This window comes from Oryctolagus cuniculus, chromosome 7 (genome assembly GCF_051225735.1).
Source record: "Oryctolagus cuniculus isolate XC-2025 breed Fujian yellow rabbit chromosome 7, ASM5122573v1, whole genome shotgun sequence".
Taxonomy (NCBI): domain Eukaryota; kingdom Metazoa; phylum Chordata; class Mammalia; order Lagomorpha; family Leporidae; genus Oryctolagus; species Oryctolagus cuniculus.
The window spans coordinates 148,840,480-148,861,577 of NC_142873.1; the positions used below are offsets into that span (position 1 = coordinate 148,840,480).

The window sequence follows — 21,098 nt, forward strand, 5'->3', positions numbered from 1 at the left end:
GCAGACAGCGGTGCCCTTAGGGCCTGAGGGAAGAAGTCGGGGAAGGGGAGAGGTGGGGGGAGGAGAGGGAAGGGGGGGGGGAAGCGGCCAAGAGCAGAGGCTTGCTTAAGGCAGCCAGAAGAGAGGAGAAGGAAGGGGATGAGAAAAGGGGGTGGGAGGGAGAGACAAAAGGAGGGAAGAGGCCGCGGGAAGGGGGAGGGATCAAGTTCAGAGAGGGGGTGGCAGGAAGGGGTGTGAGGGGCTGGGGCTGAGCCCAGGGAAGCCTCGCCTGGAAGGGGCCCCAGCCCCAGCCTGAGCAAGGAGGGGCGAGGGGCAGGGGCGGTCCCAGAGGAGCGGGGAGGGAGGGGCATGGATGCCTGGGCTGTGAGCAGTGGGAGTGGTGAGTGTGTGCTCTCAGCCTGGGCAGGTGTGGGCGGCAGACCGGTGTCTTCTCTCGCTCTCTGAGTCCACACCCGCTCTGCGTTTCGTATTCCCGAGAACTGTGCTGCGAGATTAATTCATATTTAATCGTCTTCCCTGGCAGGAGGGGGTGGGGTGGTGCAGAGTCATTATTTGGGGGGAAGAAAGGCGCTAGATAATGAAGAAGTGGAGGGCTGATTGACTGAATGGCTTTCTGCATTCATTCCCCACCCACCCAGCGGGCACCTACTACGGCTGGCAGGGCTCTGGGGCAGAAGGGCCGGGCAAGCGCACGGCTGCCCCGGCTGCGGGTCTGCGCCGGTGGGGAGGTCCGCACTGGGGTCCTGCACTTCAACGCTGGCTCCTCCAGGTAACTGCTTTGCACCTGTTTGCTCACGGGTAGCAGAGGGTGGCCGATGCCCGCTCCCTGGGCCTGGGGAAGAGGAGTGGCTGCTGCTTTGTGCGAGGAGCCCAGCCCTGCAGGAGAGGCGCCAGCTCCGGGCAGGCTCGCCCACCCTGCGGCCTCCTGACCTCTTTCTTGTGACTCGCACTGAAGACACGAGCATCCGAAGGCTGCCAACCCTGCCAGGCCCAGGCGGTGGCCACAGCTGCACAGCCCGGCCAGGGCCCTGTGTGGGAGGGTGGGTCAGCCCTGCCCAGCAGCCCCGGCAGCTGAAGAAGGAGCATGGCGGTGGGGTGGCAGGTGCCCTGCCCCCTCCAGCCTCACCCCTGCCCTGTTGCTCAGGGATATCTCGGGCCTCGTCGGGCTATTTCTGTGTGTCCTCCAGGTCTCAGCTCTGATGCCCCGTCTTCAGGAAGCCCTCTAGGACTCCCGGGCTGGGTGGTGCAGTCCTATCCGCCCTTGTGGGCCCCTTCCCACACTCGGCCCTCTGGACATGGTAGCCCCCTTGCCTCTCTCCACTGTGAGCTCCTGCAGGCAGACGCCATGTCACAGCCCCTTGGGGCCCGGCACACCGTGGGGTCATTCCCAAAGGGGCCAGGGCACTGGCTGGTCTAAGCACTGAGGCCTAGACTGTATTCCCCCTGGTGCGGCCCTCCCTCTCCCTGGAGGCCAGGTCAGAGTGACAGGTGACTGTGAGAGATGAGATCCCAGCTCTGCCATGTAAAGCCGCACCTCTCTCCCCTCCACACCTCGGCTTCCTCATCCACACAGCAGGAGGGTAACTCAGGGGGTGGGCAGGGAAGGGCTGTTAGGCCATGCCTGGGGGGCTGGTGGTCGAAAGTTCTTTAGCCCATTTCTCAATGGCCACCCTGGCCCCATCATAGGTAAAGCGTTTTGCAAATGAAGATTTTAAAACAATTCCCCAGGCCTGCAATCAGAGGGCAAAGCCCCTCCTACGGGGAGGTCCCGGTCCCAGCTCCCCCACGCCGCAGTGTGCTGCCAGCGCCGCCCTCCAAGCCTCAAGTGGGGACCTGATAACCCCAGTGCACACCATTTTCCCCAAACACCCCCACCAGCCAGGGCTGCCCACTCCTCCCCAAGGCCCGCCCGTCCGTCTCTCCCGCCCGCTCTCCGCTGGGGCGTGACATTCACCAGCGCCCCTCCGGTCCCATCTGCGGCGCGCCCCGCCCCCCGCAGCTAATCCGCACAAAGCCCTGCGCAGGGCGCAGCATGACAAGCAGGCCCCGCGCCGCGCAGGCGGCCGAGCGTGCTCGCCGCGGCCGAGGCGGGATTCGGCGCGCCTGTCACTCTCGGCGCCCACGCCTCTCATTGGATTCCCAACACGCAGAGGTCAGCAGAAACGCGGGAGCGAGGGGGATCAAAGGGAAGGGGCGTCTGTGAGATAAAGGGAGGCATTGGCGCGCGCAGGGGAGGCGCGGGCGGGGACCTGCCAGGGCGCGGCGGAAGGGGCAGGAGGGCCCCCCCCCCCAGGCCTCTCTGGTTCCCACCCCTGCACCCCTGCTTCCCCGGTGCCCGCGGTCTGGGCACCCTTCAAGGCCCGGCCTGTAACTGGCACGTGCTCTAGGGAGCTTGCTTGGAATGTTGGGGGAAGGGTTCCAACCCCAGCCTGCACCTGCTCCCTATGCAAGTCCTTGCGGCTCCCTGGGCCTCGGCCTCTTCCTCTGTGGAATGGGGGCAGCAGCAGCTGCCACATAGGGCGGCGGCTGGGGGGAAAGGCAGGGCCCTCAGCCAAGTGCCCATGGTTTGGGGCAGCTCATGGGCGCCTCTTTCCAGAGCTGCTCTGGCAGCCTGTCCATCAGAGAGACGCCAAGCAGCCTCTCTCGGAAGAAGGCGGAAGTGCTCCCTGGGTGTCACTGGGCGGACAGGCGAGAGGGGCACGGCAATCAACCCCCAGCCCGGGCTGGGCTTTCCCCGGCACATCTCAGGGCCGCCCTGTGCCTGTCTGCAGATGAAGAACCTGAGATTCAGCGAGTGGCGGGAGATGGCCCAGGCCAGGCAGCCGGGACACAGCAGAGCCTGGGCAGAGAGCCGGCCCCCAGCCTGCGCTCCCCCTGCATCCCGGGCTCCCAGGTCTGGGTGGCTGTGGGTGAGCCCGTGCGCAGCAGGGGAGGGGTGCACCGGGGATGGAGTGGAGCCGCAAAACGGCCCTATTTGCTGTAAGAATGTTGGATCTGCTGACTTTGGTTCATAAAAGAGACATGAAGAGGACCTCAAAGGGAATTTCTGAGACAGAAAATCAATGGCCCTGACATCCTGGCCCCCAGAAAGTGTGTGTGTGTGTGTGTGTGTTGATTCAGCATGCATGCACACACGCACAAATGCTTAGTTTCAAGTGCATCTGCCTTGATACATTGTAGCCATACACTCGGGCTGATCTCCCCGTGGCTGTGCGCCCACATGAACCCACAGCCCCACGGCCCAGCGAGTGTGCTCACGCTGTGGTGACCGGGACCCCCCTGCCCACCGGTGCGCGCACACGCTTGTTTGGCACAGCACACACCTGCCTAGCCAGGCACCTGTCTGACGACGCAGCACACACAGGTGTGCTGGGACCAGCCAGGCAGGAGCACACGGGAGCGCGCCAACAGCGTGGTGACGACTCCTGGAGGGCTCCAGGGTGACCTGCACAGCGAGCGCCTGTCAGGGCGCATCCCTGCAACGTGCATACCTGCTCTCGGGCCAGTGCATGTGAATCAGTGGGCACGTGTGTGCATGACAGGCGCACACGCCCCCAGCAGGCCCGGCGCACATGGACGCTCCACGCTGCCCGACCACTCACATGCACATCCCTCCTGGGTCTCTGGGGAGCTCCACAGACAGACGGCCCTGACAGCAGGGTGTGGGGGAGGGCGGTGCAGGGCCTCGGTTGCCAGGGATACGGGTGAGGGGCTCCCAAAGCTACTGGGCCTGCCCAGGCAGTGCAGGCAGGCCAGCCGGAGCTCTTAGCTGGTTAAAATGTTGCTCTTAGCCAGTTAAAATGTTGCTCATCCGATCGCCGTGGCTTTCAGGGAGGAAACAGGAGGTGGGTTTTCTAGCAGGAGCCAGTGCAATGCTGACAGGTACCAGGTCAGGTCTGCAAAGGGACAAAAACAGGCCCGCGTGGCCCCCACGCCTCACCCAGGCCATACCTCATGTCCCGTCAAATAACTGGTGTGCAGCGGCAGCCACTTACTTGCTGTGTGGCCACTCTCTCTGCACCCCGTTTCTTCATCCACAAAAAGTGGACGGGAACGGCCCTGGGCATTTAGAACTTGGACAGCCCACACGCTGCGTGCCAGCTGCTGGGCCAGATGTGCCTCTCATTGTCTCCTTGATTCTCCACTTACTATTGTACCCATTTTGTAGATGAGGAAATCAAGGCCATGGAGGTGAGTCACCTGGCTAGGGCCACATGGGTAGTGTCAGAGCCAGTGCTGGGACCCAGGTGGCCTTCCTGCTCACAGTGTGGCTCAGGTGGGACAGTGACAGCTGCCTGCATGGCCCCTCTTTGGGCACCATCAGGACCAGGCACGAGAATCAGAGGGTGAACTAGCGGATGGAAGACCTGTCTCTCCCTGTCTCTGTCTGTACCTCTGCCTCTCAAATAAATAAATACAATCTTCAAAAAAAAAAAAAAAAAGCCATTCCAGAAGCACACATTAAGCACCTGCTGTTTCCAGGCCTGCTGGCAACTGGTCATCCATCACCACTCCCCGCCCCCTCCTTAGTCATGTCCACACTGCCCTGCCCTCCAGGGACTCTGCCGGGCACTGGGCTGGCTCATTCCTTCCTAGAGCTGGACGGCCCCTCCCCACCTTCTCCCTGAACCCCCAGGATGGCTGGGCCCTCCAGCCGCAGGGACACTGAGGCTCAGGGAGAGGACCTGACCAGGGCTGGCTGCGGGGATGCAATGGCAGGGTGGGGAGCTCCCCTCTCTCCTGCATGCCTGCAGAGACCCCAGCGCAGTGGCTCCCAGAGCTCCTGGGCAGGGAGACGGCCTCCTGCAGAGCTGGTCCAGCACCAGGCAGCAGGGTCTGCACCCGTCGGGCCTGGGCAGCGGGCAGTGAGGCTGAACCGACAGCTGTTCAGGTCAAAACCCGAGCAAGACTGAAAGGAGACCCTCTGACGTCGCCAGCTCCACCAGGATTGCGACCTTGTCAAGGTGTTGTTGTTTTAACTTATTTGCTTTTAGTTTGAAGGCAGAGAGCCAGACAGATCTTCCATCCACGGGTTCACGCCCCAGATACCTGTATCAGTCAAGCCTGGTGCAGGCTGAAGCCAGGAGCCAGGAACTCAGTCCATCTGGGTCTCCCAGGCACCTGAGCTACCCCCCACTGCCTCCCGGGTGCACACCAGTGGAAGCTGGGTTGAAAGCGGAGGAGCGGGGACTCCAGCCAGGCACTCGGATACGGGATGTGATGTCCCAAGTGGCAGCTTAACCACTGCACCAAACGCCCACCCAGATTTGCGATCTGATAGGAACCCCCGAGCACCAAACACCAGCACCCTCCAGCCGTGCCTAGAAGCATCCGTTCCAACCACAGACTTGAGGGGCAGCCCAGCCGTGCCGGTCCCCTGGGAGCCCTCCGGAGGTGGTAGCAAGGCCCAGCCTCCCCCAGGGTCTCTGTCAGCCTGGGCACTCACAGAGGGGCCAGGTGGCTGTGCCTGGCAGGGGGCGGGGCGGGACTCTGCCACAGTGCTGACAGTGCAGCCTGGCAATGGGAGATGGCAGCGGTAAACACAGCACGCGCCTGCCCTCGTGGCACCTGCATCGTGCTGGGAGGTGGGCGGCAGAGGAGCGCCCTGGTGATGCAGGGCCGTCTGGTGCCCCTGGGAGCATGCGCCAATGCAGGGGTGCCGGGGGCCTCCTGGAAGGAGCAACAGGAGAAACCCGGCGAGGGCCCGCCAGCCTGTGGAAGTCTGAGGCAAGGCCACCAGCTCTGGGCAGAAGCCATAGGCGCGGGGGGGGGGCATGCAGGGCCTGTGGCCACTGCTGGGACCTTGGCTTCTGCTGTGGGCAGCCCCAGGGGTTCCCGGCAGGTGGGGAACAAACAGGGGGAGGGGCAGGTGGGCTGGTGAGTCAAGGGCCAAGGGTGAGGGCTGGGCTGGAGAGAAGCCCAGGGAAGACATCTGAAGCCACGGGCCTGGACGGAGCCAGCCAGGGAGGGGAGAGGGGGTGGCCAAGGACCGGGCCCGGCGGCCCTGCCGGATGGGGAGACGGGGAGGTGGGAGACGAGCGGGATCCAGACTCCAAGCTCCCAGGGAGGGAGCCAGCAGCGAGTGTGGTCAGTCGCAGCCCACGAACTGGCCCCCGGCAACGTGGACCTCACCGTGGCCGTGATGAGGGGCTGCTCTGGTGGGATCAGGTGGCAGGGGCCTGATGTGAATGGGTCTGCAGGGGGCTGGGGCGGGAGCGGAGCCCCGAGGGCAGAGCCCGGGTTTCAGAATCCAACCCACGCGTGGCCTCACCCCAGTCCAGCTCCCACCGTTCCCAGCAGCGAGCCTTGGGCCTTGGGCCGGTCACCTCATCTTGCTGAACCTCAGCCTTCTCATCTGAACAGTGGGGATAATACCCCTGTTACCGCCTAGGGTTGCAGAGAATCAAATGAGAGAACAATTGTGGGAAAGGCGCGCTAACTCTGCAAGTATTCCCGAGGGGTGGGCTTGGGCCACGGAGTTAAAATCACCACTGGGGCCACCTGCTCCCGTGCCTCTGACCCTGCCCATGTGCACCCTGGGGGGGCAGCAGCTCATGGCTCAAGCACGTGGGCCCCTGCCACCCACGTGGGAGACCCAGACTCAGTTTCAGCTCCTGGCTATGCCCTGGCCCAGCTGTGCCTGTTGTGGGCATTTGGGGAGTGAACCAGCAGATAGAAGATCTTTCTCCATCTGTCTCTCTGCCTTTCCAATCAATCAATCCATCAGTAAGTACAACAAACAAAAATCCCAAATATTCCCGTAGGGCGAGTACAGGTTTCTGGCTCCTCTGCCCCTCGCTGTGTGACCCTCGGCTGGCTGCTTCACCTCTCTGAGTTCCATGTGCTCCTCTGTAGTTTTACCCAGCTTCTGCGGGCTCTGAGGACTCAGCAGAACAGGTCACGCCACACCCAAGGCACAGGGTCTGGCGCGTGCCAAAGCTCAATTCATGTCCGTTTCCTCCCTGGGCTCGACTTCTGTTCTGTACCATGAGGCCCGGTGGGAGGGCCAGGGACAAGGCACCGCATCTCTTGTGTTCGGGCTTCGGTTTGTACAACAGTCACTTCAGCCCCTTCCTCCGGGTGGGTGTGAGGGGACAGAGAGGACCAGAGGGAAAGCGGGGGCGGGGCGCTGCAGGTGCAGCTACAGCCCTCTCCTGGCCTGTGGCTCAGCTGGTGGGACGCGTTGCCCTGACCAGAGCCCAAATCCCTGTGGCGGACACAGCGACATCCCCCAGCCCACCCGGGGCTCCCCAGGCAGACCGGCAAGGCCTGGCCAAGGGCAGGGAGCCCAGGAGCCCGGCCAGGGCAGGAGGCCCAAGGCCCAGCTAGCCCTCGGGGTGGCTTCCCCTGGTGTTCAGGCTGTCAGGGCAGTGAGGACCTGGGCAGCCACCTCCTCTGTCCCGAGTGGGACAGACACCAGTGGGGCTCCCGTGGGGTCTCAGGGTGGGGGTGGGGGGCTCAGGCTGGCCATCTCAGAGACCAGGGCTCCAGCAGGCCGCAGCCTGGGAGGGGCCGTGGGGCCAGGCTGCAGGTGAAGCGAACCCTGCTCCTGGCTTCAGTGTCCCTGTCGCTGCAGCAGTGACCGTAACCTTTGCCTGTTTCCCTCACGTGGGCGTCACTCATATCAAAGCGTCTCACGGGGCGAGACCAGACGCTGCACAAAAGCAGCCTCCAGGGTCTTCTGGAACAAAGCAGAGCGAGCAAATGCGCATGTGTGAGACATTATAATTGCCAACAGCATTTCCCCCTGAGCTTGGGAGGAAACCAGATCAGCCCAAGATGGCCTGGGTTCTGAATCCGGCTCTGCATCTGACCCGGTGAGCACACCTGGGCCGGGCACTCCTCCCTCCCTGCCCCCACTCCAATTTGGGTTTGGGTTTTCCAGGGGCTCTGTACATTCTGCCAGTAAGGAATGAACAATGCATGAACCCCTCCCCAGAGAGGGAGTAGGAGAGAAGGGACAGGAACCTCAGCGGAAGCCTAGCACCTGCTGTGTGGCCTTGGGCTACTCCCTGTCCCTCTCTGGGCCTCGGCTCAGCAGTGAGGTCGAAGTTGTTACCTGGAGGCCTGAGGTGGGGGAGCGGGTGCAGGACAAAGGGCCCGTGGGAGGGGCGGCCCTGGTGGTGGGCGGGGGCCAGAGCGAGCCGGTGGGAGCGGAGCCAGCTGCCGCAGAGCGGAGCAATGAAAATCTCTTAACCACACAGGATTGTTAACGGCTCCCAAATCCTGTTGTACCACAGGCTTAGAAAGGCTTAAACTGTTAAATGCACAAACTTCCTCAATAAACGGGCCGCTGTCCCCAGATCTCGAGGCCCGGCGGCAGATGAAAAGGCAGCAGCCAGAGGGAGGGTTCTTCCCAGCTGTTCCGGGTCCCCGGGGAGGCAGCCAGGACCAGCACTGTCCACCTGGGGCTTTCAGCTCAGGGGGCAGCAGGGGCTCCTGGGCCCGAGGGCTTGGGTTCAAGTCCTCCCACTCTGTAGCTACGTTCCCTCTCTGAGCCTCAGTTTCCTCTTCTGTGAGGTAGGGGTGACCCTGTGGGGCGACCGAGGGGCAGGGGACACTGCAGAAGGAATGGAAGCGGGGGGGGGGCAGGGGCTGGTGTGGGGGTGCAGGGGTGCAGCCGTGGCTGGGGCATGTTAGGATGCCCCTTGGAGCTCTGATCGCTCTGCTCTGTCCCAGCTCCCCGTCAGTGTGCACAGAAAGGCCACAGCAGATGTGGCTCTGCTGCCCATAGGGGACAGCCAGACAGGGTTCCAGGCTGCTGGCTCTGGCCTGGCCCAGCCCCGCCGTTGAGGCCATTTGGGGAGTGACCCAGTGGCTGGAAGATCTCTCTGCTCCACCTCCACCCCCTGTTACTCTGCCTTTCAAATAAGTAAGTAAGTGTTTAAAAAAAATAAAAAGTAGGGGCTGGTGCTATGGTACAGCGGGTTAATCCGCCACCTGCAGTGCTAACACGGGTGCTGGTTCGAGTCCCGGCTGCTCCACTTCTGATCCAGCTCCCTGCTAATGCGCCTGGGAAAGCAGTAGAAGATGGCCCAAGTGCTTGGGCCCCTGCACCCACATGGGAGACCCAGATGGAGTTCCTGGCTCCTGGTTTCTGACTGGCCCAGCCCTGGCTACTGCAGCCATTTGGGGAGTGGGTGGAAGATCTCTTTCTCTCTCTGATACTCTACCCTTTGAATAAATACGTCTCTTTTAAAAAATCAAATAAGTAGATAAATCTTAAAACACAGGCACTGACGGGTGTGACGCTGGCCGAGCCTCCACACCCCCGCGGTATTCCAGCAGGTGACTGGCAGGAAGGGGCAGCCGGGGACTTTCCTCCCTGGCCGGGTATGGGGGCTCTGCCTCAGAGGCTTGGGTGCCCCCAGCATAAGAGGAGGCGGCCCTGGGGGCTTCCCTACTCCCAGCCTTGCCCTGGGCCTGCCCTCCACCCTGCCCCACATCTCTCGGTGGGAAAACAGCTCTGTTCAAGGCCCAGCCTCCCTCCTCCTGGAGAAGCCCCCACCCCCCGGCTAGGGAAGAGCCCCTCGGCCCCCAGCAGGAGCCCCTCCCCCAGCTCTCTGCAAAGTCCTGCCTTCCACCAGCTCAGGGGCTCCTCAGGGGCCAGAGGTGGAGGTGGGGCTTACTATACCCATTGCTCAGGTAAGGAATGGAGGCTCTCCCCATCGCGCCCTGCTGGGGTGGGCTCCGAGGTCAGGTGGACAGGGCACGGGCCCCAGGCACGGAAGGCGGGTGCATCCTGGCACTGGCTCACTCCAGCTTAGCAAACCGTCCCAGCAAGGTGGGCAGGGTCCGACGCCGGCTCTGCTACTTGGCGGCCCTGTGGCCTTGGGCAGCCAGCTCCCTTGGCCTTAGTCTCACCATCTGCAGAATGGAGTCAGCATCCAGTGCATACTCCATGAGAGACGGGAAGCACGTGGGTGGGCCCGGGGCCTCTCAGGACTCCCGTTAGAGTTGGCCACCCTTGGTTTTTGATAGGGATGGAAGTGAACCCCTGGAAGCCCCTCCCACCCATCTCCCCCCACCCCTTAGCTGTTCCCTGGCCGGCCGCACCTAGTCTGGATGTCAACGGGAAAGAAGAGATCAATGTCACTGCCAATCATCTTTTTTCCTGGACTATTTTCCTTTTCTGCCCTCGGTTCCTCCCATTCTGGGAAAATGGATCCTCCTCCAGGAAGCCTCCCCAGCTCTCCCCCACTCCCTGCTAAGCACCCCCAGGCCTAGTTATGAATGGAGCTGTCCCTGCATCCTAGACTGGACGTGGCAGGAGGGCAGGAAGGGCCTTTGTCCCCTCAGCAGCCTCCATACATGGCCCAGGGCCTAGTGCACAGGAGGTACTTGGGGAGTGTTATTTAAGTGAAAAATCCAAGTGCTATTATGAGGATCCAGAGCCTAAACTGTCCAATATTTCCTGCTTAGACTGCCAGGAACATGAAGACCAGGGAGCAAGAAATCATCTCATCCCCTGGAGACTCGGATCCTCCCAGTCAGCCAAGAGGAGAGGAGCGAGAACTGAAGTGACCCCACTCTGGCGGCCTCTGGGCCTTTGCACCTCCTCCTCCTCGCCTTGCTACTTCCCACTTCCACCGAAGTGACCCCTCTTCCAGAGCCCTCCCTGACCCCTGCTGTCCTGGAGGACGCTCCCCAGGAGGGGGGAGATGGGGAGGAGCCTCTGTCAGCTCGTCCGGGCCCCTCTGCCCACTCTGCTGTCCCCTGTCCCCTCTCCTTGTCCACAGACACCCCTGGCAATGTCTCTAGACTGGGTGGTCCTTAAGGCGAGCCTCTGGGGGCACGACTGAGCTTTCAGAGGGCCCCACTGCCTGGCACACGGCCGCACTCAGTGTGGGCGCCCTCTGGGCATCTCCGAAGACATCGCAGAACCCTCCAGGGAGCAGAGAGATCGGATGTGGCGCCCAGCGCACGTCGCACGATGGATGGACGGACAGACCAATGGGTGCACAGGAAAGGAGCGGTGCAGGAGCTGTGACTCTCGTCCAGTGTTCAAGAGCACAGACGCAGTGTGAGCGTGCTGGCCGGAGTCCCCACCCCAGAGGGCTGGCCCGTGTGGTCCAAGCCCGGCCTCCATCTGGGGGTGTGCAGGGCCCCCGCAGCAGCCGCTGCCTCCCCAGCGAGTCTCCGCCCAGCCCTTGAAGAGAAACTGAACTTTTTTTTTGGGGGGGGGTGGTCTGGGCCTCCCTCCCACTTAGCATTCCAACCTCACGCCCTTCCCCAGCGGCACAGGCCCTGCCAGCTGGCCGCCTCTCTCCTTTTCCTCATCCCGGGCCTGAGCGCACCCCACCCCCGCACGCTTCCCCAGACACATCTGGGCCCCTGGTGCGGCCTCTGTGGGGAGGAGACCACCTCGAGGGTGGCCCAGCATCCAACCCTGAGGGCCCAGAGAGGACCTCTGGCCTCTGGCCCCTTCCCTCCCTGGGCTGGGGAAGCATGGGATTCTGGGAGTGAAGCAGAAAACTGAGCCGCGGGCGTCATATCCCCAGCTGGCGAGCACGCGGGACATCAGGCGCTCTCACGGGCTGCGGCTAGGAGGCCGGCGCAGCCCAGCCTTCCTGGGGGTGATCTGGCGACGTGAAACCAGAGCCCCAGAAAAAGAGTCTCTCGGTGGACCCCACAGCTCGTGGCCTGGAAGTGCAGCCTCCACAAACAGCAGCAGCACAGTGAGCAGCCGGGAAACAGGAGCAAGGGCGCTCACCCCAGCGTGACACGCAGCAGGGAGCCTCCCCACGGATCCGCAGAGGGATGGCAAGTGGAGTGGGCATTTGGGACCAGCGCTGTGGCGTAACGGGTAAAGCCGCCCACTGCCTACAGTGCCCGCATCCCGTATGGGCGCTGGTTCGAGTCCTGGCTGCTCCACTTCTGATCCAGCTTCCTGCTAATGTGCCTGGGAAAGCAGCGGAGGATGGTTCAAGTCCTTGGGCCCCTGCACCCGTATGGGAGACCAGGAGGAAGCCCCTGGCTCCTGGCTTCGGCCTGGCCCAGCACTGGCCATTGCAGCCATTTGGGGAGTGAACCAGCAGATGGAAGACCTCGTTCTCTCTGTCTCCCTCTCTCTCTGTAATTCTTTCAAATAAATAAAATAAATCTTTAAGAAAATAATAAACTAAAAAGAAAAAGAGGGGGCATTTCCCCCAGGGTGCTAAGAGCCTCGCCAGTAAGGCTGCAGCTCCAACACAGCCCAGGACAATGGGGGGGGGGGTCCTCACGTATCTTCAGCATAAAAAAAAAATCAATAGGTATAAATATTCATCGGTACATTGGAAGAGGCCTCCCGGTCCACTCCCAGCGGCTCTCAGTGGGTGACTTTAATTTTCTCCTTTTTACTTATCAGTCATTTCCAAAGATTCTGCAAACAACCTACATTGCTTCTGTGATAAGAAGTTATTTTGAAATTTAAAAAGCTCACGGGGGCAGGGCCAACATTGTAGCGTACCAGGTGCAGCTGCGGCCTGTGACACCCATATTCCATGGGGACGCAGGTTTGAGTCCCGGCTGCTCCACTTCCGATTCAGATCTCTGCTAATGGCCTGGGAAAGCAGCAAGTACCTGGGCCCCTGCACTCATGTGGGAGACCCAGATGAAGCTCCTGGCTCCTGGCTTTGGCCTGGCCCAGCCCTGGCAATTGTGGCCATCTGAGGAGTGAACCAGTGAATGGAAGATCTCTCTGTCTCTCTGTCACTCTGTAACTCTTTCAAAATAATTAAACAAACAAACCTTTAAAAAAGCCACATGGGGGGGCATTCACAGGCAAAGGCAGTGTCCCATAAAACTCCCAATTCTTTTTTTTCCTAACACCTTTCTCAGTTACTCTGGACAGAGGTTGTGGGAAGGTCAAGTGCTTGCCTAAGGTCACACAGCTTAGGAGAAGCCAAGTCTCTGAAGCCAAGGTCAAGGAGAGGCCATGGTGGAGGAGAGAGCAGGGCCAGGGGCCGCAAGGCAGGGTGGGGCAGGTGGAGAAGAGGACAAGGCTGGCTAGAGGAGCAGGCCGGCAGCTGGGAGCAGGGAGGAGCGAGCCGGAGCCGGCGAGCGTACACGTGTGCAGCCGCCCCGAGCTGGCGTGCGGCCCCTCTCCCCATCCAAGCTAAATATTAAAACTCCCGTTCCGCCCGGATAGCATCGCAGCCATCACACTGCCCACGGAGCTGCTTCTAGACGAATTATAGCCACAGAGAGAGGCAGGCAGGGCCCCCAAGGGCGGGCAGGCTCCTTCTGAGGCTGAGCCCCGAGAGACCAAGGGAAATGGGGACACAGGCAGACCCGCTTGGCGAAGTGGAGGCGGGCCACACTTACAGTCTAACCTGGGAGGGGCCGGGAGGAGCCAGAGACACCCACTCAGGGCCCCAGGGCACCCATAGCCCCCTCCAGCGTATCTGCTGCTGGGAGCCCCAGCAGAATCTGTGATCCTGAGGGTGGGGTTGGGGACGGGAGGGACCAGGAGAAGGCCAGTGGCAGCCGTGTGGCCACTGCAGGCTGGCATCAGGCACCAGGCAAACAGTGAGAGCAGGGCCCTACCCTCTTCACCCAGCAGAGCCCCTGCCATCTGCCCAAGTGTCCCGTGCTGTCACACCTCAGGCCTGGTCCACACAGTTCCCGCCTCCTCCCACCCTCCCCCACCACCAAGTCCTCCCCGTGTTGTTGAGGGCCTCGTTCCACCTAAAGCCTCCAGGCCGGGAGGGCCCCAGGCAGGCGCGGAGAAAGCCATCAGGGACCGGGTCAGAGGAGATGCCTTCTCCACTGTGTTCTCTGCGAGCCTGGACGGCCCTCATCCAGCAGGACCATGCTCTGCCTTGTCCCCAGCGTGTGCGTCCCTGGCCCAGCCCAGAGCCACTTGAGGCCAAACTCTGAGTCTTCGGCTCTCTCGGGGCCCCTTGGCCTGGGAACATGCCCTTGGCCCCCCGGGGCAGCCCGCTCAGCTCAGTTGGCACCTTTGAGCACTTCCCTGATTTTTATTATTTTCTCCCCTTTTACCCATCACAGTCCGTACTGAGTTTCTTTCCTCCCATCCGTTCACCACGACTAAAAACTCCAGGAGGGCAACAGATGTGTTTGTGTTGCTCACTTCTGCCATCCCCAGCACCCAGCGTGTGCCAGGCTCCCAGGCCTGCGGGAGAGCTGACGGTACACAGTGGCACTACAGCGAGTTACAGGGGCTGATAGGCCGGGTCCCTGTTGGAAGGAGAAAAGGTGTACAAAATGCGTGCTTTTCCCCCCAGAAGCTGCCTTTAGCAAGACAAAAGTGCTGATCCCACCCTCCTGAGTTCCTAGTTTTGCCTTGAGAATAGAAAGAAGTTACCCAACCCAGCCTGTGGAAGGTTTTTTTGTTTTATCCTGAGCAGGCAAAATAGGATTCTGGCCTTCTGATGGGTTTTCCCCCACCCTTGGATCCGTCCTGGAATTGTGCTTAAAAGACGCCACTCCCACCAGCTTCTGAGGTCTTCCTGCCGGCCCAGGCAGGAGGTTTCTGACTTCAGCAAAGCTTGCTTTGCTCACTGCCTTGTCTGCGTGGAAATTCCTCATCTACGTGAAACAGGAACCAAGGTCATCTTCATTGCAGTTTTCCCCGTAACTGTACTCAATATGTGCTTATTAGCTAAATGGCATAGGTGCTCAATACTTGCTTATCAGAGAGCTAAATGGGGGCTGGTGTTGTGATGCAGTGGGTTAAGCCACTGCCTGCAGCGCCGGAATCCCATGTGGGCATCAGTTCGAGTCCTGGCTGCTCCACTTCCAACCCAGCTCCCTGCTAATGCACCTGGGAAAGCAGTGGAAGATGGCCCAAGTGCCACCCACATGAGAGACCAGGAAGAAGCTCCTGGCTTCAGCCTGGTCCAGCCCTGGCTGTTGCAGCCTTGTAGGGGAGTAAAACAGTGGATAGAAGATTTCTCTCTGTCTTTCCCTATCTCTCTCTCTCTCTGTAGCTCTGCCTTTCAAATAAATAGTCTTTTTTAAAAAAACAGAGAGCCAAATGGCATACAAAAAGCACTCAATTATCAGTGTCTCCAGACTGCCCCCCTCTCCCACTGTGCCCTGCACACAGTGGGCACCAGAGGAAATTGGCGTTGCCCCTAGTCTTGTCTGCCACTCACTGAATGGAGGACCGGCCCCCTCTTAGTCTCAACTGCCCACCTGGGATGGTGGCCACTCCCCACCTGCCTTCTGGCTCCAGCCTTAGTGCTCTAATTTATCTTAGCAAAGCAAGGACCTTTCCCCCATCCAACTGTGTTTCAGTGTTCAATGGACCCTTTAAACTATAGCCTCCTAGAGACTATGCTAATGGTGGGGCAGGGGATGGGCTCGTGGGCACTCCCTTGCCCAGCTGAGGGTGTGCCGTCACTCCCTGTGTTTGAGTGGATGGCCTGTCGGTGGCAAGTGCTGGCTCTGGGGCCCCTCCCGGGCCGCACCACTAGGCCTGGGGAAGAGGTTCGAGCCAGACCCACGAGCCGGACTTTTCACTGTCCTGCTGGGTGATTCTGACCCACGGCGAAGGCTGAGAATCCCGGAGCTGGACGACGAGAAAGCGCTCAGCCGCCACTCTGGCGTGAGCTGCAGCCACTGCTCCCCCACGGCCTGGGCTGTCAGGCACTCGGGCTGGGGCAGCCCCACATCTGGGTGGCTGCCGCATAGGCCACAGCAGCAGCTGGAGCCCTTCTGGGCTCCTGGAGCTCATTAATCACTTCCCGTCTGGTCCCCATTCACCCCCGGGGCCAGAGGAGGAGAGGGCCGTGGGACGGAGCTGCATGGGCACCTGCTGCTCCCGCAGCACCTGGCACCCGCACTCCCTGAGGCCGAGATGCTGCCCATGACAGGTGACCTCCAAGATGGCCCCAGCGGCTCACACCTGGGTCATGGCTTTCCTCGGAGTAGGGGCTGAATTTGCCATCTTGCTTTGTAAGGGAGGACATGCAGCCGAAGTGATGGATTGTGGCTCTGTCCTGGGTGCCTCTGACACTCTCTGGGCCCACTGTACGTGCGAGACGCCTGCCAAGAATGACGGACGCAAGGGAGCGTGGGCGAGCCGAGCTAGCAGGTGCGCTGCAGCCCCCAGCTGCAACCTCATGGGAGGCTCGGAGCCGGAGGCCCCGTCTCAGCCGCCCCTGGGTTGCTCAGAATCTCGGCGATAGTGACTGCGGGCCGTGTTTTGGGGTAACGTGTGCAGCAGGAGGTGCCCAGTGCACCCCCTTCTCAGAGCCCCCCCCCCCGCAACAGTTCTTCCTGGATCCTTCCTAAGCCCCTAGCCAGGGCCACGTCAAGTCGACTCATGTCCCCTGATCTTGATTCATGCAGACCCGCCCCTCAGAAGTCCTGGGACCAACTCAACACCCCCCAGCACCCCCAAGACTCAGGGCCAATGCCGCCTCCTCGGTGGAGTCTTCTGTCATTTTCTGGGCCCACCACAGCCCGAGCAGTTTCTATTCAAACAAGGCTAATGCGTCATGGGTTTTGTTTATTCACAGGTCTGTCACCCCGCTCGCTACCTGATGCCCAGCATAAATCGGTAATAGTTTGATGAGTGACTAAGGGATCAATAATGAAGCACGGGTTTCCATTGGCGCATTCTGCTCCCACCCCTGCCATTTCTCAAGGCTGTGAACATCCACATTCACGGATTTACAACCAAATTTGTTACCTTCCCCAAGGGGGCAGCCTTTTCTCCCAGATTCTCCATTTCTTTTCTAGAACCCTCACCTCCCCGCACCATCCCCTGTGCCTTCAGGCTCCTCCTTTTCCCCACCCTCCAGCGAGTCTTCACAGCGGTCTGCTTCACTGGCCACACCCCTTGCTCATCAGCACCCCAGCACCGTGGGGGAGGGGCCAGGCATCAGCTCCAGGCTCCCCTCCCCCATCCTCCCACAGCCTCACAGGGCTGGAGGCAACCATCCCCAGGCTAAACTTCCATGGACTCCCTGCAACCAGTGGGATAGGGTTGGCACTGGAGGTGCCCTGGGACACACCTGGGGCACACCGGGAGGCTCCTAATCCCCTACACCCCTTCCAGCCCAGCTCACCGGCAGGCACCTGCCACAGGTGGGCTTTGCATAGTTGGCGTCTAGCAAGCGCTTCCTGTGTGCTGAGAACCGATAACGCTCTCGACTGCTCACAGTCACCCTACGCAGGGGGGCCTTGCCCTTGGCCAGCATCCCAGGGCTTCTCCCAGCAAGGCTGTGACTTGAACCCAGCTCTGTCTGTGTCGTCAGAGCCTTCCCAGCCTTCCCACCGCCGCCTCGTGCCTCTCCAAACTCCTTATGCTTGCAAACCCCCTGCCGAGGCTTTGCCAGAGTCACCTGGCCCAGTGCTATTTTTCCCTCCCGCGAACTCTGTGGCCTGGGTAAGAAGCCAGATCTTCCCCGTTCTCTCTGCAGGAATTCTCTGAGCCTCAATTTTTTTTTCCCATGTAAAACAGTTCTTTCCCTCAAGGGCTCCTGTGAGGGCTAAATGAGTTCATTCACAGAAGTGCTCAGCACAGTCCCCGTGGCAGCCCTGGAGCCCGGCTCACAGGAACATGCACACGCCCGTCTCTGAATTGGGAGTGACCACGTGACCCGCCCACTCCCCTGGCGTGTGTGGAGGTGGATTGTGTGGGCCGCCACAGGTATGAATTTCACCTGCCACCCTCTCCCCGCCCCTCTGCCCCGCCCACAGCAGCCTCCCAGCCCCTGGGTTTCTGGAGGGAGGAGCCTCAACCTGGACCATGCCGGGCAGGTGGCATGGGGTGAGGCGAAAACACTTCCTGTTGGGTCACTTCCGCACAGCCTGGCCTGTTCCGGACGCGGAGTAAAAGCTCCATGCATGTTAAGTCATTCACACAGCAGGGCGATCTATTCTAGCTCGTCTCCTTAAAAAACCTCACCATTGCCATCATAAATAATCATGAAATAACGACAACGAGAAAGCTGTATCCTCACACCAACCGATTCAGTCATCTGGTGTCGCACCTGTTGTGTGTGTGCGTGTGTGTGTGTGCACGCACGTGCATAGATCAATGTGCTGGAAGTGTTCCCCACGCCCCTACAAAGAGAGGGCTTGGACACCCTGGCCGCAGGGGCCCCACGGTCAGCTCCAGGCCCCAGCCCGCCTGGACCCTCGGCTGCCAGGTCCGCGTCTGCAGCCGGTAGCGACGTCCCGCGCTCACTGGGGCACGCGCCCCACTGTGGCCCTTACCTCGGCAGACGGTGCCGTTCTCCACGGCCTCGAAGCCCGCCTTGCACATGCAGCGTCCGATGGGCACCAGCCACTCGCCGTCCCCGTTACAGTACAGCTTGATGGGCACGTCCACCTCCTCGGCGTTGGCGATGCAGCTGCCCCGGGCGGCCACCAGGGACGTGCTCTCAGCCCCCGACAGCGTCTCCTGGAAGACGGCGCCGTTCTGGATGACACGGGGGCACTTGCGGTAGAAGACGCGCACGGCGATGAGGGACATGCAGCCGCCGTAGTCCTGGAAGGCCAGGTAGAAGCCAGCGCGGGACACGGGTCCGAAGCTCCGCACCTCCGTGTTGATTTTCATGACCCGGCCGCCCAGGTCCACCTGCGAGAAGCTCTCGTCGGCGGCAATGGTGTCCACCTTCACCCACGGGTTCTCCATCCAGTTGGGGAAGGTCTTGGTGGCCGAGTCGAAGTCGGCCTCGTAGTAGTAGAGGTTGAAGGTCTCCTTGCAGGAGCCGGGCACGCTGGGGATGCTGCTGCAGTCACGCACTGAGAACTTCATCTCCACGTGGATGCGGTGGGCGCCGCGGCGCCGGATGAACTTGGTCCGCAGCCAGTTGTTCTGGCTCGACTCAAACACGTTGCACACCTGGTAGGTGCGGATGGTGTTCATGTTCTCGTCATAGCCACTCACTTCTTCCCACTGCGGGCGAAATGCTGGTCAGGTCCGGGAGGAAGCGGCTCCGCCCCCCGCCAACGCCCGACTCCGCCTCCTCCTGGAATCCTCTGGTCTGATGGCGGAGGTATCAGAGAACTCCCAGGCTGTCTGATAGGGGAGACATGGCCTTGGCCCTGGGGAATTCCCAGCCTCTAAGGGGGACACACCAATCTGGTGGGAAAGGCACATGGCCTGCCCTTGGAGTTGCTCCTGGTCCGCGTGGGAGCCGTGGCCCTCACTGTCAGGAGTCCGCTAACCTGATAAAGGAAAAGTGCCCACCCGGAAGGGACAGTAGCGGGGGTGCTGCCTGTGGGGAGCACCGTCTGATGGAAGGGGGCACAGCTCTGGGCTCGGGGGCTGTCAGCGTGGTGAGGGGACCGGACTTCCGTCCTGTGGCAGCTCCCTGAGCGAGCAGGGAGACACAGCCCTGGGCTTCAGGGACTCCAGTCTGATGGGGAAAGTCGGTCCCCCCACCACCACCAGCCCCTCTGAACTCCCCCGATGCTGGGGAAGACAGCGCCCTCCCCACGGAGCAGCTCTGCTCTGGGCTTTCAGGTCAGCACCGCAGTGCTAGGCCGGGGAGGAATGTTACAAGGGCCCAGGGCCCCCGTGACCTCCTCAGAGACCCCTGGGGCTGGGCCTTGGTTCCCACTCTGCCCACCTCCAGCACCCCTCCGGCTGCCTGGGATCCTATATTCACCCACTCTCCCCTGTCCCTCGGCGTACCCCGCCTGCCCGGTCCACTCTCCCCAGAGGCACTGAGAGCTTGCAGGGGGTACCATCCATCCTGTCCTCCTCCGGGGTGGGGGCCCCATGCTGTTGGGCTGCTTTTGCCTGGGGGTGACAGCAGAACGCCCCCACCCCCACACACACACGGGGCCCGGGGCTGGGTGCCCTGACACTATCGCCTTTGACAATCACTCGTGCCTGGTCGATTCTGCCGCTGAGGGAGTAGAGGGCAAGCAGGCAAGGACGCAGGCCCAGATCAGGCAAACCCAGACCATTCCGTGTGCTCGCCCGCACTGCCTAGAACACAAGGACCCAGCTGCGCCCCAGGAGCCCTGGGTTCTAACCCCAGCTCTGCTCACAACATGTGTGGCCTTGGGCAAGTCACTTCCTGTCTCGGGGCCTCTATTTCCCCAACCGCCTAATGTGACCGTGGGGGCAGGTGATGGGAGTGGGGTCCCCTAAAGTGGCCGTGCTGTGTGCTACTGCTCGGATTCTCTGAGCCGAGCAGGCGCGGTGTAGAGTGAGGGCCGCCAGCCCAAGGAGGGTCAGGCGCGTGGGGAGCGGGCTGGAGCCTGCTGGCCCCATCTCTACCGCAATGGCGACTCCAAAGCTCCCTACATTAAATTTTTTTTTTTTTTTTTGGTGGCACCATGTGACAAAGTCAGCCCCTTGTTACAACCACTGCTCTTCTTCAGAACTTAATTAGAGCACTTAATTAGAGCACTTTGCCTTTCTCCCCTCTCTCTAATTAACATGCGGAGGCCCTGCAGCCTAAACACCCCAAATAATTGCGTCCGGGGGCCCTGCAGCCCAGCCTGGCCTCATTACTGGCAGGGTGGGGCTGCGGGCCCTGCCGCCTTCACAGATGGAAAATTGGTGACAAGAAAGAGCCACAGAAAGAGGCCTGACCCTGGGGCCCTGCCTATTGAGAGCGCAGGCCTGGGGGAGAAGTGGGGGGGGGGGGTGAGCGATTGCAGCGCCCTGGGGCAGCAGCTGAGTCCTGGGGGAGGGAGGAGCTGGGGTGGGGGGAAGGGCAGGGCGAGTGGCGGAGTCCCCAGCTCACAGAGCGGCAGGAGTGAATGCTGTCACAGAGGCCACGGCCGCGGTGCGATTACCATCAGCCGTGCTCTGTACTGGGCGGCAGCGCATCGCTCACCTGGCAGAAGACCGCCTAACGGTCCTGGCAGGAAGGCTTCATTGCGCCCATTTACGGATGAGGAAACTAGAGGGAGCTCGGAGAGACCAGTGAGCTGGCTGTGGCAGGAGGAAGAGGAATCTCCAGCCGCACCCAGCCTTGCTCTGGGGAAGTTCAAGGTCAGGGGAGCAAGCCCCCCCCAGGAGACAGGGGGAGCCCAGGGAGGGGGAGCCTGGTGTTAGGGACCTGGGGCGTGGTCCCAGCCCTGGATACAGCCTGAGCCCCATCACCTACTAGCTATAGGGCCTTGGGCAGCCTCAGCTCCCCCATCTGTAAAATGGAGCCAATCTCATCCAG

The 21,098-nt window shown here is 61.4% G+C and overlaps 1 protein-coding gene and 1 long non-coding RNA gene across 6 annotated transcripts in view; one reads left to right on the forward strand and one right to left on the reverse strand.

Annotated features, from left to right (window-relative positions):
- Positions 1-21,098, reverse strand: part of EPHB2 (EPH receptor B2) — a 177,248-nt gene that overhangs the window by 99,271 nt on the left and 56,879 nt on the right. For all 5 annotated transcript variants that reach the window (XM_051857961.3, XM_051857960.3, XM_051857957.3 and 2 more), the window contains exon 3: positions 18,178-18,862. In XM_051857961.3, the coding sequence (XP_051713921.1) occupies positions 18,178-18,862 (685 nt within the window). The remainder of the gene's footprint in view (positions 1-18,177; positions 18,863-21,098) is intronic.
- On the forward strand, positions 1,983-12,134 carry LOC149125806 (uncharacterized). The gene is made up of 2 exons (XR_016210214.1): positions 1,983-2,152; positions 10,423-12,134. It is a non-coding gene; the product is annotated as an uncharacterized LOC149125806 (long non-coding RNA).